This window comes from Canis lupus, chromosome 35 (assembly GCF_011100685.1).
Source record: "Canis lupus familiaris isolate Mischka breed German Shepherd chromosome 35, alternate assembly UU_Cfam_GSD_1.0, whole genome shotgun sequence".
NCBI classification, from domain to species: Eukaryota; Metazoa; Chordata; class Mammalia; order Carnivora; family Canidae; genus Canis; species Canis lupus.
In genome coordinates this window covers 20,180,394-20,196,941 of record NC_049256.1, presented here as the reverse complement: position 1 = coordinate 20,196,941, position 16,548 = coordinate 20,180,394, and the positions used below count along the sequence as shown (strand labels likewise).

General features: G+C 41.5%; 1 protein-coding gene across 3 annotated transcripts in view; it reads left to right on the top strand.

The window, feature by feature from the left end:
* Positions 1-16,548, top strand: part of MBOAT1 (membrane bound O-acyltransferase domain containing 1) — a 115,026-nt gene that overhangs the window by 43,293 nt on the left and 55,185 nt on the right. For all 3 annotated transcript variants that reach the window (XM_038584262.1, XM_038584263.1, XM_038584264.1), the window contains exons 2-3: positions 14,974-15,119; positions 16,352-16,429. In XM_038584262.1, the coding sequence (XP_038440190.1) occupies positions 14,974-15,119; positions 16,352-16,429 (224 nt within the window). The remainder of the gene's footprint in view (positions 1-14,973; positions 15,120-16,351; positions 16,430-16,548) is intronic.

The following is a 16,548-nucleotide window of genomic DNA, read 5'->3' as shown; positions in this document are numbered from 1 at the left end:
ATGTAGCCAGTTAGTCAGCCAGCAGGTATATCAACAAAGTATTAATAAAGATATTGTAGGTCATGTTGGGCATGGAGATCTGAATCTATTTATAAGGTGGAAGCAGATCTGTCTGTAGAGTTAGGAGCCTCCTGCCATAGTCTCCCCTCTGTGGGCTATTTTCCTTACCTACAAATGAGGGGCTTGCTCCAGATAATTGCTAATAGTCTAAGATTCTCTTGTATATTTTATGACTGAATTAAAATCTTTAATTACTCTAAAATGGACTTGCTAAACTGCCTGTCACACACACACACACACACACACACACACACACCTGCTTCTGGTGGTGATCTCTATCTGTGTGTAAAATTTGACATCCAGGCCCTGGTCAAGATTATAAAGCCGTAATCAAACCAGTAATCAAAAACCTTCCCACAGGGACACTGGGGTGGTTCTCACTTGGTTGAGGGTCTGACTCTTGGTTTCAGCACAGGTTGTGATCTCTTGGGTTGTGAGATTGAGCCCTCTGTACTCAGCAGGGAGTCTGCTTGAGGATTCTCTCCCTCTGCCCCTTCTCTCTCTCTCTCTCTCTCTCTCTAATCTTTACAAAAACACACAAAACCTCTCCACAAACAAAAATCCTGGACCATATGGTTTCACTGGTGAATTCTACTGAACATTAAAAAGGAGGATTAATACCAATCCTTAAACTTTTTCAAAAAACAGAAGAGGAGAGAATACTTCCAAACTAATGTTATGAGGCCAGCATTACTCTGAAACCAAAGCCAGACAAAGACACCACTAGAAAAGAAAATTATAGGCTAATCTCTCTGGAAAACAGAGATGCAAAAGTCTTCAACAAATATTAGCAAACCAAATTCAACAATATGACAAAATTCAGATGTCATGATCAAGTAGGATTCATCCCAGGGATGCAGGGATGGTTCAGCATCTACAAACAATCAACATGATACACCACACCACATTAACAAAATGAAGGATAAAATCATATGGCCATCTCTATAGATGCAGAGGCATTTGACAAAATTCAGCATCCATTTATTATAAAATTGACAAAGTGGGTATAGAGGGAACAATTCTCACAATAATAAAGGCCATTATAATAAAACCACAGCTGATATCATATTCAGTGGTGAAAAGGTAAAAGCTTTCCTTAAGTCAGGAATAAGGCAGGGGTGCCTGCTATCACTACTTTTATTCAACACAGTAGTGTAAATCCTAGCCAGAGCAGTTAGGCAAGAAAAAGAAACAAAAGGCATCAGAATTAGAAAGAAGTAGAACTGTCTCTAATTCCAAATGACATGTTCTATAGAAAACCCTACAGACTGTACCAAAAAACTGTTAGAACTGGTAAATTAATTCAGTAAGTTGCAAGATATGAGATCAATGTACAGAAATCTGTTGTATTGCTACTCACTAATAATTAGCTATCAGAAAGATAAAGTAAAATAACTCACAATTAAATAAAAAAGAAGATACCAGAATAAATTTAACCAAAAAGGTGAAAGACCTGTATATTAAAAACTATAAGATATTGGGGCACCTGGGTGTCTCAGTGGTTGAATGTCTGCCTTTGGCCCAGGTTGTGATCTTGGAGTCCTGGAATCGAGTTTCGCATCAGGGTCCCTGCAGCGAGCCTGCTTCTCCCTTTGCCTATGTCTCTGCCTCTCTCTGTGTCTCTCATGAATAAATAAATAAAATCTTAAAAAACAAAATAAAACTATAAGATATTGATGAAAAAGATTGAAGAGGACAGAAATAATTGAAAAGATAGACCATGCTCTTGGATTAGAAGAATGAATATTGTTAAAATGTCCATACTATCCAAAGCAATCTACATATTTAATGCAATCCCTATCAAAATTCCATGGCATTTTCCACAGCAACAGAACAATCTTAAAATTTGTATAGAGTCACAAAAGACCATAGCTAAATCAGTCTTGAGAAAGAAGAACAAAGCTAGAGGCATCATGCTTTCTGATTTCAAAGTATTCTACAAAGGTGTAACAAAACACTGTGGTATTGGTATAAAACAGTTTAATGGAACAGACTAGAAAACCCAGAAATAAACCATGTTACAAATTAACGGTCTATTAATTTATAACAAAGGAACCAGGAATGTATAATGGGGGAAGTACAGTCTTTCCAGTAGATGATGGGAAAACTGTACAACCACATGCAAAAGAATGAAACTTGACCACTATCTTTCACCATACACAAAATGGATTAAAGATTTGACTGTAAGACCTGAAACCGTAAAACTCCTACAAGAAAACATAAGCAGTAAACTCCTTAATGTAGGTCTTGGCAATGATCTTTTGGATTTGAGGCGAAAAACAAAAGCAATCGAAAAGTGAACAAGTGGGACTACATCAAACTAAAAAGTTACACATCAAAGGAAATCATCAACAGCATCAAAAGTCAGCCTAGCGATTCAGAGAAGATATTTTGCAAATCACATATGTGATAAGGGGTTAGTATCCCAAATATATAAAGAACTCATACAACTCAATAGCAAAAAATAATCTGGTTAGAATTTGGGCAGAGGAACTGAATAAACATTTTTCCAAAGAAAAATGGCCAACAGACACATGAAAAAAGATGTTTGATATCACTCATCATCAGAGAATGCAAATCAGAAGCACAGTGAGCTATCACCTCATACCTGTCAGAACGGCTGTTATCAAAAGAATAAGAAATAATATGTGTTGGTGAGGATGTGGAGTAAAGTTCTCCTCATGGTGGGAGTTCTCCTCATGGGCTATTGGTGGGAGTGTAATTTGGTGCAAACACTATGGGAGATGGTATGCATGTTCCTCAAAAAATTAGAAATAGAACTACCATATGATCTAGCAATTCCACTTCTGGGTATTTATTCAAAAGAAATGCAAGCTCTTTACTTGAAAAGATATCTGCACTCCTATATTCATTGCAGCATTATTTGCAGTAGCCAACATGTAGAAACAACCTTAGTGTCCATTGATGTTTGAATGGTTAAAGAAAGTGCATATGCATATGTATGTGTGTGATGGAATATTACTCAGCCATAAAAAAGGAAAATTGCCATTTGTGACAATATTAATGGACTTTGAGGGCATTATGCTAATGAAACAAGATAGAGAAAGACAAATATCATGAGCTCACATATGTGGAATCTAAAAAATATCCCAGAACTCATAGATACAGAGAACAGATTGATGGTTGCCAGAGGTAGGGGCTGGGGAGTGGGCAAAATGGGTGTAGGGCATTGAAAGGCACAAACTTCCAGTTGAAAACCAGTCATGGAAATGTAATATACAGCATGGCGACCGTCATTAACAATACTGTGTTGTGTATTTGATAGTTGCTAAGAGATGGATCTTAAAAATTCTTGTCACCAGAAAAAGAACTGTAACAATGTGTGGTGATGGATGTTAATTGGCTTATTGTGGTGATCATATCATAATGCACAAAAATATCAAGGGGCACTTGGCTGGCTCAGTCAGAAGAGCATGTGACTCTTGTTCTCAGGGTCGTGAGTTCGAGCCCTAAGTTGGGTGTGGAGATTACTTAAATAAGTGAATAAATAAAAACTTTAAAAAATATATTTATTTATATTTACATATTTATATATATTTTTATTATATATATATTTTAAGTTTTGATATTAAATATCAGATCTTCTTTGGTACACCTGAAACTAATTTGTTATATGTCAGTTAGATCTTAGTAAGGTAAAGTTGCCCCAAACATTACACTTCCTAGTTAAGTGGTGCTTCCTTCTGTACTTCTGTCCCTTCTTCCCACTGTTAGTCTTAGGGTTCAAGTCTTAGGGTTCACTCAGACCTTATTCTGAGACGGTCCTCTCAGACCTCCTGCATCCCATCTTACTTCCATCCCACATCCAAGGCTGGTAAAGAATTGCAAGCAGGTACACTGGACCAGAGTCAGGACACCTTAGTTCTCAGCTCTGAGAACAGCCACTCGATAGCTGTGTGACCCAGGCCAAGTCATTGACAGTCTCTGGGCTTCACTTCTCTCACCTGGAAAATGAGATGTTGGAAGGACAGGTGAAGGTTTAATTAAGTGAATCATCCATGGTGGCTAAGCAAATTGTTTCTGGATCCAGAATCCCTGAGTTTAAATTCTAGTGTTGCCAATGACTAGGTATGTGATGTTTGTGAAAATGTTTTAACTTCTCTGTGACTTAATTTACTTTTGTTTAAAATTTACTGTGCCTCAAAGAGCCTCAAGAAGTTGTGAATGTTGAAGGAGTAACACAGGAGGACTTAAAGCAGTGCCTGGGATGTGGTACACACCCTGCTGCTAGTTATTATTATCGTGTTGCTGTTGTTGTCACTTTCGACTGGCTAACAATGAATTCATTCTAGTGGGCAGATCACATCTCCAGAGGATATATAGGTGGCTGTCTGTGGACAGGGTTTACAGGACTCCTCAAATGGTCCTGAATTCTATTCAGTCTTCCTGCCTCCTTGGCCCAGGATTAGAAGTATATGATTTATCGGGGTGGGAGGTAAGCTGGAGACAGATCCTTAAAAAAAGATGTCATGCACATATTTTCAGGTTTTACTCTGCCATGGCTAAACAGACAGCATAAACATTTTTTTGCCCCTATATCCATTGGAGTTCATTTTTAAAGTGTTTTAATTTTAAATCATAACTAATACATGACACAATATTTACAGAATAGGGCAAGCTGCAAGTCTTCCTGTGCAGTGTAAATGAGCCAAGAATACAGGATTTTTTTTCCCTTCGAAGTAAGAGAGGGATTATCTCATTCCAGAGGGACTGGATGACGTACCCTGAACTGGGGACTGGGGGCAAGGAGGCTTCTGATGTGAGTATACAAACTCCAAAGAGAAAGTCTGTGGAAGTCTCCGAGATGAGTTGTTGGAACTGGCTTTGAGCCCCACCTCCTCACCCTACTAAATGGAGATCTTGAGAGGCAATCGCAGGCAGTGGCTAAGCATGTCAGTTTAAGTCCTGATGTTGCTCTGTGGTGGAGGAGCTTTGGAGTCCTTTATGTTGTGTCTGAGATCCTCGGTAGGACATTGAGGCTTGCCAACAAGGTTAAGTCAGGTAATGGGTGTGAAGCACTTAGTATCACAGCCAACATTTGTTGAGCTCAGTAAATGTACATGCCCAATAAATGCCTATTGTTATTACTTAAAACTTGTGTGTTTTAAACAAAGCCTGCGGGTTGTGTAAAGCCATTGTAGGCCAATGAGCTTTTTTTTTTTTTAAGTATTTATTTATTTGAGAGAGAGAGTGCCTGAGAGCAGGAGCAGAAGGAAGAGGGCAGAGGGAGCTAGAGAAGCAGACTCCCTCCTGAGCAGGGAGCCTGATGTGGGGCCTGATCCCAGGACCCTGGGATCATGACCTGAGCTGAAGGTAGATGCTTAACCAATTGAGCCACCCAGGCGCCCCTGCCAATGAGCTGTTGATAGCTGTGGGGTCAGGGAGGCAGGGGGCAGGGACACCCCTCTCCTGTGGGTGGGCCGAGAGACCCTTCTGGGGTGTAGGAGGCTTCCACATATGCCAAGACTCACAGCTCCTCACAGCCTTGCCTTTGGGGCTTGCTCACTTTCCACACGTGGGTGCAAGGGAAATGAAGTGTGTTTCATTCCAGCAGTTTGAGTAAAGGATTTTTACTGAGCGGTATGATGGGGTTGAATCGTGGTCCCCCACCAAATCCAGATGTTGAAATCCTAACCCTTTGTGAATCCAGCCACTGTACATAACCGTTTTGGTTTTCATCCTCCTCACGTGTGAAATAGGGAGGAAGCTACTTCAAAAAGTTTTTACAAAGCTTAAATCGTTTACATGGGGTTTAGCACTGCACCCGACACGTGGTGAGCACTGGATGAATGGCATGTATGGTTATGGTGGGTCACTAAAAGCCCATTTCGTTTTAAACCACACACGTGGATGATCAACTTTAAATGATATTTGCTTATCGACAAGCTTCGAAAAAAATCAGCTCGTTACACATTTAAAAGGACTTCTTGCTGAGGTTCCAAGGCGTTGGAACAAAAGCGTCACAAGGATCTCTTTGAAAGTGCAAAGTAGCAGAAGAGTATGGTACAAACACTTTTTGTTCTGTGCTGCAGAAGGGAATAGGATTTCTTGTCATCTTCCCCAGCCACATTTATTTGTAGGAGGCAATGCAAGAGAGTACTGTTTGTGGAGGAGGAATGGCTGGCCTTTAAATAAGGAATTGTTTAATTAGATTGGTTTTGTCTGGGAGCATATAAGGCAGTGTTGCTGGAGAGAAACATTCCAGGCCTGGATGGTCGCCTGGGCCTCATTGGTGAGCCACCATGGTAGAGGAAATAATTTTGCACTGTAATATTTGCTGTTTGTTAAAAATAGATTGCTTGCATCTCTTCATTAGGAAGAAGGCAATGTTTTTTGCTCCTGGCAAAGTTCGTTTCTTGTTGGAAGAATATGAAGGCCATGGAACAGAAATCCCCAAATAATGCCTTTGTAGCAGCACATAACTGCTGAAAGATTTAAGATTTAAGACATACATTAGAAAATTGCAGCACAGTTTGCTTGTGTTTTGGTGAAATAGGGAGTCAAACCCTTGGGCTTGTGTTTTATTTTCTTGCAATGACTTTGAAATCTTGTAAGAGCCGTGGAAATTGAGCTCCTGTTGAATCTGAGGTATGTCAGGCTTGCGTGTGTGGAAGAGACTGACCAAAACAGCTGTGCTCTCCTGTTTCCTTGTGCATAAGGACCCACACAATACTTTAATTGTGCAGAGCGTATTGTTGAATATCACAAATGAAAGCGCAGCTTTCTTTTCTGCTCCGGAGGGGGTGTGTCAGCACAAAAGTAGAGACGTTGCACATGTTCCTTTTAACTGTGAAGTTTATTCAAGAGCATCATGGTACAGATTTTATTCTTTCTGGCCGTCCACGCTGTTACCCTTGACATTTTGCCACGTATAGAACGTGTTTTTCTTTAAGAGCAAACTTGTTACAGGTTGTTTTTTTTTACTTATGCCTAATTCTTCCCTGAACTTTATCTGCAGTTGGTGCTAATAAATGCAACCTTGAGGCTTAGGGATTTTAATGCAGATTTTTTTTTAAAGATTTTATTTATTTACTCATGAAAGACACAAGAGAGAGGCAGAGACATAGGCAGAGGGAGAAGCAGGCTTCCTGTGGGGAGCCCGATGCAGGACTCGATTCCAGGACCCCAGAATCCTGATCTGAGCCAAAGGCAGACACTCAACCACTGAGCCACCCAGGCACCCCTAAATGCAGATTTTTAAGTTTCCTAGATTGCCTTGATGGTGTGTGTGTGTGTGTGTGTGTGTGTGAAAATCTACATGGAGTTTACAACTATAAATTGTAAAAAAAAAATTTACAGAAAATTTGCTTTGTTTCCTGTCACCTGACAAAATAGCCAACTTCCACTTTGTGTGGTACGTTTGCCTTTTTTCCTAATGCCACTATTAGTTTTTTTTTTTTTTGACATAGTTGTAAGCATACATACAATTTTATACTCTGTGTTTTTTAATTAGTTATAACAAATGCTTTTCATCTGATTATAGGCACTTTGCATGCCCAGTTTTAATACTGTTACACTGCATAGGTCTACGCACTAATTACTATCCTCTGTGTCCTGTGTTTAAAAGGTAGATCTTCCTTTATTTTGTTTTATAAGTAATACCTTCACATTTTCTCAACATTTCACCTTCTGTTATCCAACAGATGGATTTCCAGGAATTGGTTGAATGTGCAGCTTATAGCAAATACCAGCACAGTGCTTTCAAGAAGGATTGTAACTCAAGGTGCATCCTTGAGCTGTTTCATATGTTAACCAGTGTCTTTACTAGTTGTTGAACTTTTAGGTCCCTCCTTCTTGGGACTGGAAATAATACGGAGGTAAAAATTTTTGTGTAAAATTTTGTGCACATTTCTAATAGCGGCGATGATGATTGGTTGAAAATTTACAGCCATGGCTAGCTATGCAAAAAAATGTAACTTTGAAATTCCTCCCTGCTGCACTTTATTTAGCTTTCAAGCAAAATTGCCAGTTATAAGCAGCTCCCTAAAGTTTTGTCTGCCCCTGCCCCTAGGAATAAGCTAAGCCTGAAGGGTCCACATACCTTTGGAGCCATGGTGAGGGCCTCAGGTCCTTGTGCCACTGGGGCCTTGCTGGCTGGCCTCTGCTGGAGTGGAGCCTCTCAATTTGGTTTTGAGGGTTGGCCTCTCTTTGCTGCTTTGTCCCCTGTACCGTGCAGTGTCTCCCGTGGCTCCTGGGGGCAGGTTCACACTTAGCATCCACATCAGTGCAACCCCAAGACCTTCTCAGGCCTGTCAGCCCTCTGCCGGTCTCTCAGCTGCTCCTGGAGCCTGGGAGAGGGGCCTGAGTGATGCCTCTGGTTTGTGTACTTCATCACCTTCTGAGCCTCTTGGAAGCACTGCTGGCATCGCCTGGGGCTGCGTTCTGAGAAGCCAGGCAACCAGTGTCCTATGGAAATACTTGTATCATTCCTCCAGACTTCTTTCCTATATTTGTAGAGACTGCTTAGACTTTTTCAGATTTCTCTCTGCTTTAGGTTTACGAAACCCAACTTGGGAGTTGGAAAACCCAGAGATTGACTCTTTGTCGTAGACTGCATTGCCTCTCCCTGTGGAAGAAAGGACACATGGAAAATTCTGGCTGCTGCCTGAACATGTGGTGGGAAAGGGAACCAATACAGGGGCAGCAGGGAGGAGGCTGGGGAAGCCAGATCGTAATAGCTCAACAGTAGTTACTGTGTGTTGAGTTACTCTACACTTAATTCGTTATGTTATCATAGTGGGTGTAGAATAATATTAATAGCAGGTGCCTGTCAGCACCAGGCACTGGGGAGCCAGTTCGTAATAGCTCAATAATAGTTACTGTGTATTGAGTTATTCTACACATAATTCGTTATCATAGTGAGTGTAGAGTGATATTTATTAATGTTAATTAGAATAATATTAATAGCAGGTGCTTGTCAGCACCAGGCACTGTTTGAAGTAATCTTACGTATTTAGTTCCAACAAGCCTGTGAAGTGGTACCACCACTATTACCCCCATCAAATGAACTAAGAGTCGAAGCGCAGCAAGCTCTTGTAGCTCTTCAGTCAGTAAATGGTGGATCCTGGTTTTGAAGCCAGATATTCGGCTCTAGGTCAATTCTTGCAACACCTGGATCTATTGTTGGTTGTGGGATGCGGGGTCATGAGCCCTTCATGTGGTTATTATTGAAGGTAGATCTATTTCTTTTGTAATGGTAATTTGACATGCTTCTTCTGGAAGTTTGATCATTTCATAAAAGGCTTTTGTTATTATTGTTTTTACTATTTAAGAAGACAGGATCCCTTTATCACTTTGATTTGTTTCTGTACTTACGTATATCTATTACCTCACTAACTTAGGTGTTTCTCCAATTTGGGTAGTTTCAACTTCTGGTAGTCACCAGAGTTTAGTATCTATCATCTCAGGCCAGTGATTTGCTTGCCAGAGTTGTGTAATTTTTAAAACCTGTTTGTTATGGGAAAGCTCAAACACACACAGAAGTGGAGAAGTTAGTAGGATCAGCGTTCTTATGCTCAGCACTCACTTTTCAGCTCATGGCCAATCTTGTTTCATCTATACCATGATTTGTTAACACTGGCTCTCCTGACCTGTTGGGTCAAAATATTCTTTGTTGTGGGGGGCTGTCCTGTGCCTCTTCAGATATTATCCTCTACCCACTAAATACCAGTAGCATTTCTTCTGGTTATGACAACCAAAAATGTTGCCTAGGGAGCAAGTCTTCCCCTGAGAACCACTGATTTGTACTCCCTCCACTCTCCCCATCCCTTCAAGATTATTTGGAAGCAGATCCTATACATTAAATCAAAACACATTTTGAGTTGTGTTTCTGAAAAACAATGCCTCCAATTTTATTGGTCCTATATATATAGAGGAAAGAAGTAATGATCTCATTCTGTTCCTATATGAATTAGTGTCATGGCAGCCTGCCCCCATCGGCTGCAGAGATGGTCATAGTTCATTCCAGCTACTAGAGTTGATATGAAGTAGCAAATGCAAAGAAATTGGTATCATGCTTCAGCCTATAGTTTAAAAAAAAATTTTGTGGTAAAATAGACAAAATATAAAACCTTCCATTTTAACTATTTGTAAGCATACAGTGCAGCTCAGTGGCATTAAGCACATTCCCATTGTTATGCAACCATCACCACCACCCATCTCCAGAATTCTTTTTATCTTGCAAAACTGAAACTCTGTATCTGTTAAATAATAACCCCATTCCCCCCACCCCTCAGTCTGTCTACTATGAATCACCTTTCTACTCTCAGTCTCAATGAATTTAACTGCTGTATTCTAGGTGCTTCATTTAAGTGGAGTCATACAATAGTTTTCCTTTTGTGACTGCATTATTCACTTAGCTTAATGCCCTCAAAGTTTATCCATGTTGTGGCATATGTCAGAATTTCTCCCATCTCAAGGCTGAATAATATTCCATTGTGTATTAGACCACATTTAAAAAAAAGATTTTATTTATTTATTCATGAGAGACACAGAGAGAGAGAGAGAGGCAGAGACACAGTCAGAGGGAGAAGCAGACTCCATGCAGGGAGCCCGATGTGGGGCTTGATCCCGGGACTCCAGGATCATGCTCTGCACCAAAGGCAGGCGCTAAACCGCTGAGCCACCCAGGGATCTCCTGTTATACCACATTTTGTTTATCCATTCATCCGTTGATAGATGCTTGGGTTGATTCCACCTTTTGGCTATTGTGAATAGAGCTGTTACAAACATGGGTGAAGAAATATATCTTCAAGATCCCACTTTCAGTTCTTTTGAGTAAATACCCAGAAGTGGATTTGCCAGATCATATATATAATGTATAATGGTAGGTTTAATTTTTTGGAGAACCGCCACAGTGGCTGCACCATCCTACATTCCTACTTGCAATGCAGAAGTGTTCTAATGTCCTCATCCTTGCCAACATGTATTTCTTTTTTTAAATAATAGCCATTCTAATGGGTGCGAAGTGGTGTCTAACTGGTTCAATTTGTGCCTTTTAAGATATACATCTGATAGTGGAAAAGCAGTTCTGTTAGAAGCCTCCTGTAGAACTAAGCAGTGCTGCTGTGTTTCCACTTTTGCCTTGGAACAGTTTGCCAGGGAACATTCAGATAGCCGTCCATGACTCACTCCCGGGAAGAGGATGAGGGAGTGGGTTGTGTCTGTGTGGAGGAGGAAGCTTGCAGTCCCTAGCGAAGTATTGCATTTAAACATGAACTACTAACAGTTAAAGGATTCAGGTTAGATTAGCATCAGGGGCCATTAGAGCCAGAAAAGACATTAGAGACCAGGTCTACCAAATCACGTTTGGCAACCCCCTCCAAAAAAACTGAAACCCAGAGCGTGTCAGTCTTCTTGACTTGGTGGTAGTGACAGTTTCTTGCCCGCTATCCCCAGTACCTGGCATGTAGAGTCAACCTGTGAATGTTTGTAGAATTATTCAAGGAATTACCTAAGGCTGCCCAGCTGATACCTGAGAGTCAGAACTAGGGCATTCAGTCAGGTCCAGGTGAGATTATGGTGGCTGAAAGATGGCAGATAGCGTCAGTGACCCAAGCAGTCTTCACTTCTTCATTTCTTTATCGATCGCTGGAATGACAAGATGAGATGGAATTTTTGCACGGTGAGCCTTATTCTTCCTTGGAGGGCAGCAGGGACCCACTTTCTTTAAGACAACCCAGCTGATGACTGTCGGGGGGCTGAGGAAGTCTGGGCCAGCTGAGTGACAGCCACCAAGCTTAAATCTGTTCCATCTCATCCCTGCCCTGCAGCCTTTATGGTCCCATCCTCCCATCCTCTACTTGTGCCTTTCTTCTTTCTGGGAAAGCCTAGTTCCTCCTGGGTACCTCTGTGTGTGTGTGTGTGGGGGGGGTCTCTATCTTTTAGTCTGCTAAAGCAGGTGTTCTCTATCTTGCCTGCTTACCAGAACCATCTGGATGCATCAGAAAGTCCTGATGCCAGGCCAGTTATATCAGAAGGCCTGGGGACGGGACCCCAGCAGCAGTATTTTTAATGTCCTTAACCACCACCTCCCCCTTTGCCTTCCAGTTCTTACCTAAACATTTTTTTCCTCCTGATTATTAGCCTGAGTCTCCTCCTTCCTTAGCCATGAAACTTCTTGTTACTTACTTTGGATCTAAAGGGCACATAATATAAGAGAATGATAATGTAGTAAGTTCACACAATGTTATTGTTACTTTATGATCACTTGTAGGTTGTTACCCTCCTTTCTCAGAGTATAAGCTCCTGAAGGTAAGGGCGGTGGCTCCTTTCTCCTCTATCTCACTGCGTCTCAAAGTAACTGTGCATCACCATCCCTTGGGGGGCCTTTAAAGCAGCCCACCTTGAGAACGTCTAATTTAGTAGGTCTCAGGTGGGACATAAGAATTTGCATTTCTGACAGTTATCCACGTGATGCTGATGCTGCTGGTCTGGGGACTACACTTGAGAAAGCACTACTCTACCCTTTGGATCATTCCTCATGTGCAGGGGCACTCAGTAATTACTGGCCAACCCAAAGTTATGGAACAGATTTCCCCTTGGATGCTCTCCTAAATGACTATGTTCCTCTGTGGCTGAGAGAATGAAAGAATATTTGATTGATCACCTACAGATGATCCTAACTTCAACTTTATGGTTGCCAATTCCTTTATATTTTGAACCTTGCTAAGATGGTTATTTTTCTCTCCATTGGGTGTGTGTGTGTGAGAGAGGGTTGCTGTTGGTGTATTTAGGCAACATAAAAAGGTAGGACTTCTTGGGGAGATGGGATACTTGGGTGGTGGGCATTAAGCTAGGCACGTGATGTGATGAACACTGGGTTTTATCCACAACTGATGAATGAATTATTGAACTCTAAATCTGAAACTAATGATGTACTGTATGTTGGCAATTGCATTTAAGTTAAAAAAAAAAAAAAGGTATGACCGTAACGTAGGCTCGGATCACAATTCACCTCCTCTCTGGCTTTCAGGATAAAAAGTGGTGGCAGAGGCACCTGGGTGGCTCAGTGGTTTAGCTTCTGTCTTTGGCTCAGGGTGTGATCCCTGGGTCCTGGGATCGAGTCTCACATCGGGCTCCCTGCAGGGAGTCTGCTTCTCCCTCTGCCTATGTCTCTCCCTCTCTTTCTGTGTCTTTCATGAAAAAAATAAATAAAATATTTGAAAAAACAAGAAAGCGATGGCAGGCAAGAGCGGGTATAGTTTTTGGAAACTTCAGTGAAGAATGATCTTCTAATAGAGGGCGGTGGGAATTCACAATTTTTAAAAACGACACAGAAGGGCTGCCTGGATGACTCGGTTAAGCAGCTGACTCTTGATTTTGGCTCGGGTCTTGATCTCAGAGTTGTGAGTTCAGGCTCCGAGTTGGGCTCCGTACTGGACATGGAGCCTAATAAAATGGTAATAATAAAATAAATAAATAAATGAAACAAAATATTCTTCAAAAGCATTTCTGTGGATTATCAGGAGTCCATAGTAGCCTTGATTTTTACTGGGAAAACAAAATGAACTCAGGGGGCACCGATGTTGCCCCCTCCAGCCCCACCGCGGCGACAGCCCTAATGAATTTCACCAACAGCCACAGTTTTCTGTAGTGTAAGGGACTGTGGAGACTAAATTTGAGGCTCTATATAGATATCTATATCCTTGCTCCCTTTTATGTTAAGTGTCTTCTAAAAGTGAAGTTTTCATTCTGAATACTCTTGAGAAGGTTGATCCACTTTTCCGGTTGTCGCTGATGGTTACATCACTTGAAAGATCAGCTGATCTTTCCCATGGGTATCAGGGAATTATTTTATATATTCCTTTAGGTCTAATATTTTTGACAGAGAAATCAATGGGATTTTTCTAGGGAATTTGTTGCCTGTTTTGCATAATTGGCAGGAAGTTTAAAGGGAGGCTAATTTCTTCTTCTTTTTTTTTTTTTTTGAGACTTTATTTGAGAAGGAGGGAGAGCATAAACAAGGGTGGAGGGGCAGAGGGAGAGGGAGAAGCAGGCTCCCCGCTGAGTAGGGAGCCCGACCTGGGGCTCCATCCTAGGGCCCTGGGATAATGACCTAAGCTGAAGGCAGATGGTGGTTAACTGATTGAGCCCCCAGGCACCCCGAGGTTCTTTTGTTTTATATATGGATTTTTAACGCTACCCCTTGGACTTGACCAATGGTCTTGTTGATTTGGTGTTAATTTAAAATGAGAAAAATTAGGGGCACCTGGGTGGGCTCAGTAGGTTAAGTCTGCCCTAGGCTCAGGTCATGATCCCGGGGTCTGGGGATCAAGCCCCGTGTCAGACTCCCTGCTCATCAGGGAGTCTGCTTCTCCTTCTCCCTCCCCTCCCCTCAAGTTATGCCCATACTCTCTCTCTCAAATAAACAGATACAATCTTAAAAAAATGAGAAAAACTAGAGTCAAAACAGCTGATGATTACTTTGGAGAGACGGATTTAGTTTCTTAGGTATTAAATGAAGACAGCGTCATGGATTTGATTCATTTGTGTCCCTAAGGGAACACGTGCTTTATTTTAAGATCATGCTGTGTGTGAGCATGGGGTGGGGCAAAAGAGACCCAGTAAACTGACCTCACCATCACTGAGGTCCTTTTACATTAAAAAGCCCTCTTTGTATGGGTGGAAAAGCAACCTTGGCTAGTTTTAAAGGATTGGAAACATAACTCAGGTTCCTCACTTCTTACACCAGATGAAGGCATGGTTAATTTTTAGCCCCTAAACCTTTTCCAAATGAACACGCTGCTGAGAAAAAAATCCAAGGCCAAGTCTTAGAGGCCCTTTGCTCTGGAAATCTGAAAAGAGTAAAGAGAACTTACACAGGTAAAAGGGTAAAGGTTTTGACTCTCTCTCTCTCTCTCTCTCTCTCTCTCTCTTTTTTCCCCTGTACAGGTGAATTTTGTGGCATGCCAGCTCTTTGCTTTGTTTGCTGCTTTCTGGTTCCGCATCTACTTAAGTCCTGGTAAAACCAGTCCCGATGTCCGGCACGCACTTGTCACCATTTTTGGCATCTATTTTGTCATCTTTTGTTTTGGCTGGTGAGTATGAGCCTCAGGAATACTAATCTTTATCCTTTGGGTAATACTCTTTGTGGCAATACCCTTGGCATTTCCCAGGCACCAAGGAAAGAAATATATTTACTGTTATTATAAACTAATGGAGATGTTCCAGGAATGTCCATTAGCGGTAAGAACCTAGAACCAATAAACTACCCGTTAGAAGTCAGTTCAGTGAATTTTTCTATAAGTTATGCTTCTATTGATTTCACCCTGGGTCATGTAAATGGATCAAGGTTTCATTTTCTGGGTGAGGGACCTTTCCTATCTGTTGTAGATATTGATGGTGTTTTTCTTGCATTACTGCTAGAGCTAATCGGTGTTAGTCCTATGCCTGGAGTAGAATAATAGTTTTAGTGCTGGTTTGAGGAAATGCGAGTCATAGCTCAACAGAGAGAGCCCATAGATGACACTTCTCCACTACATAAATGGACCGGTTACCGTGGGAGTGACACTTCTCAGGGAAAAAATTTTAGGAACCAACATTTCTAGACATACAACATACAACCTAAATTTGTGAATTCATTCAGAATACTAGAATACTACTCTTCAATAAAAATTTGAGAAAGGATGATACATATTTTGAATCAGCTGTCAGGTGAAAATCTTGATATCTGGGAAAGGTCAGTTTGAGTCCTGATTTTTTTTTTTTAAGATTTTATTTATTTATTCATGAGAGACCCACAGAGAGAGAGAGAGGCAGAGACACAGGCAGGGGGAGAAGCAGGCTCCATGCAAGAAGCCCGAAGTGGGACTCGATCCCGGGTCTCCAAGATCAGACCCTGGGCTGAAGGTGGCGCTAAACTGCTGAGCCACCCAGGCTGCCCCCCCCCCCACCACCTTTTTAAAGATTTTAGGGTCCTGGTGTTTTAAAAGCAAAACAACAATAACAATAAGTTTTGAGAAAAGAACTCTTCTGCATTCTCAGCTGTATGTGTGCAAAAGCATCAGCATTCCATTTATGGGCTCTTGACATCACTAGCACTGCAGTTGGCAGACCATGCCATGACTTCCTCCTGTCATTTCAAGATGTAGTACCTTAATTACACAGAGCAAAAATACTTGATTTATTTTCTCTTACATAAACACGAGGTAATGGATCACATGCTTTTTGCCGGGGGGGGGGGGGTGCTGAGCAGGAGCATGGGTATCCAGTAGGTATGCTAATTCCGAGTGTATTCAGTGTTCCCCCTTCTCTCCATAATGTTTTAAAGGTACTCTGTACATCTTTTTGTGCTGGTGTTAATGTGCTACGGGATCATGGTCACTGCAAGTGTATCCAGTATTCACAGGTAAGATTCTGGGAGTGAACCAGGCAAGGTGAGGTTTTTCATGACCTCTGAAATGTGTTTCCAGGATAAAGGGGCACCTTCCCTATTTGCCTGCCACAGTGGCATATCCTAAGTGGAAT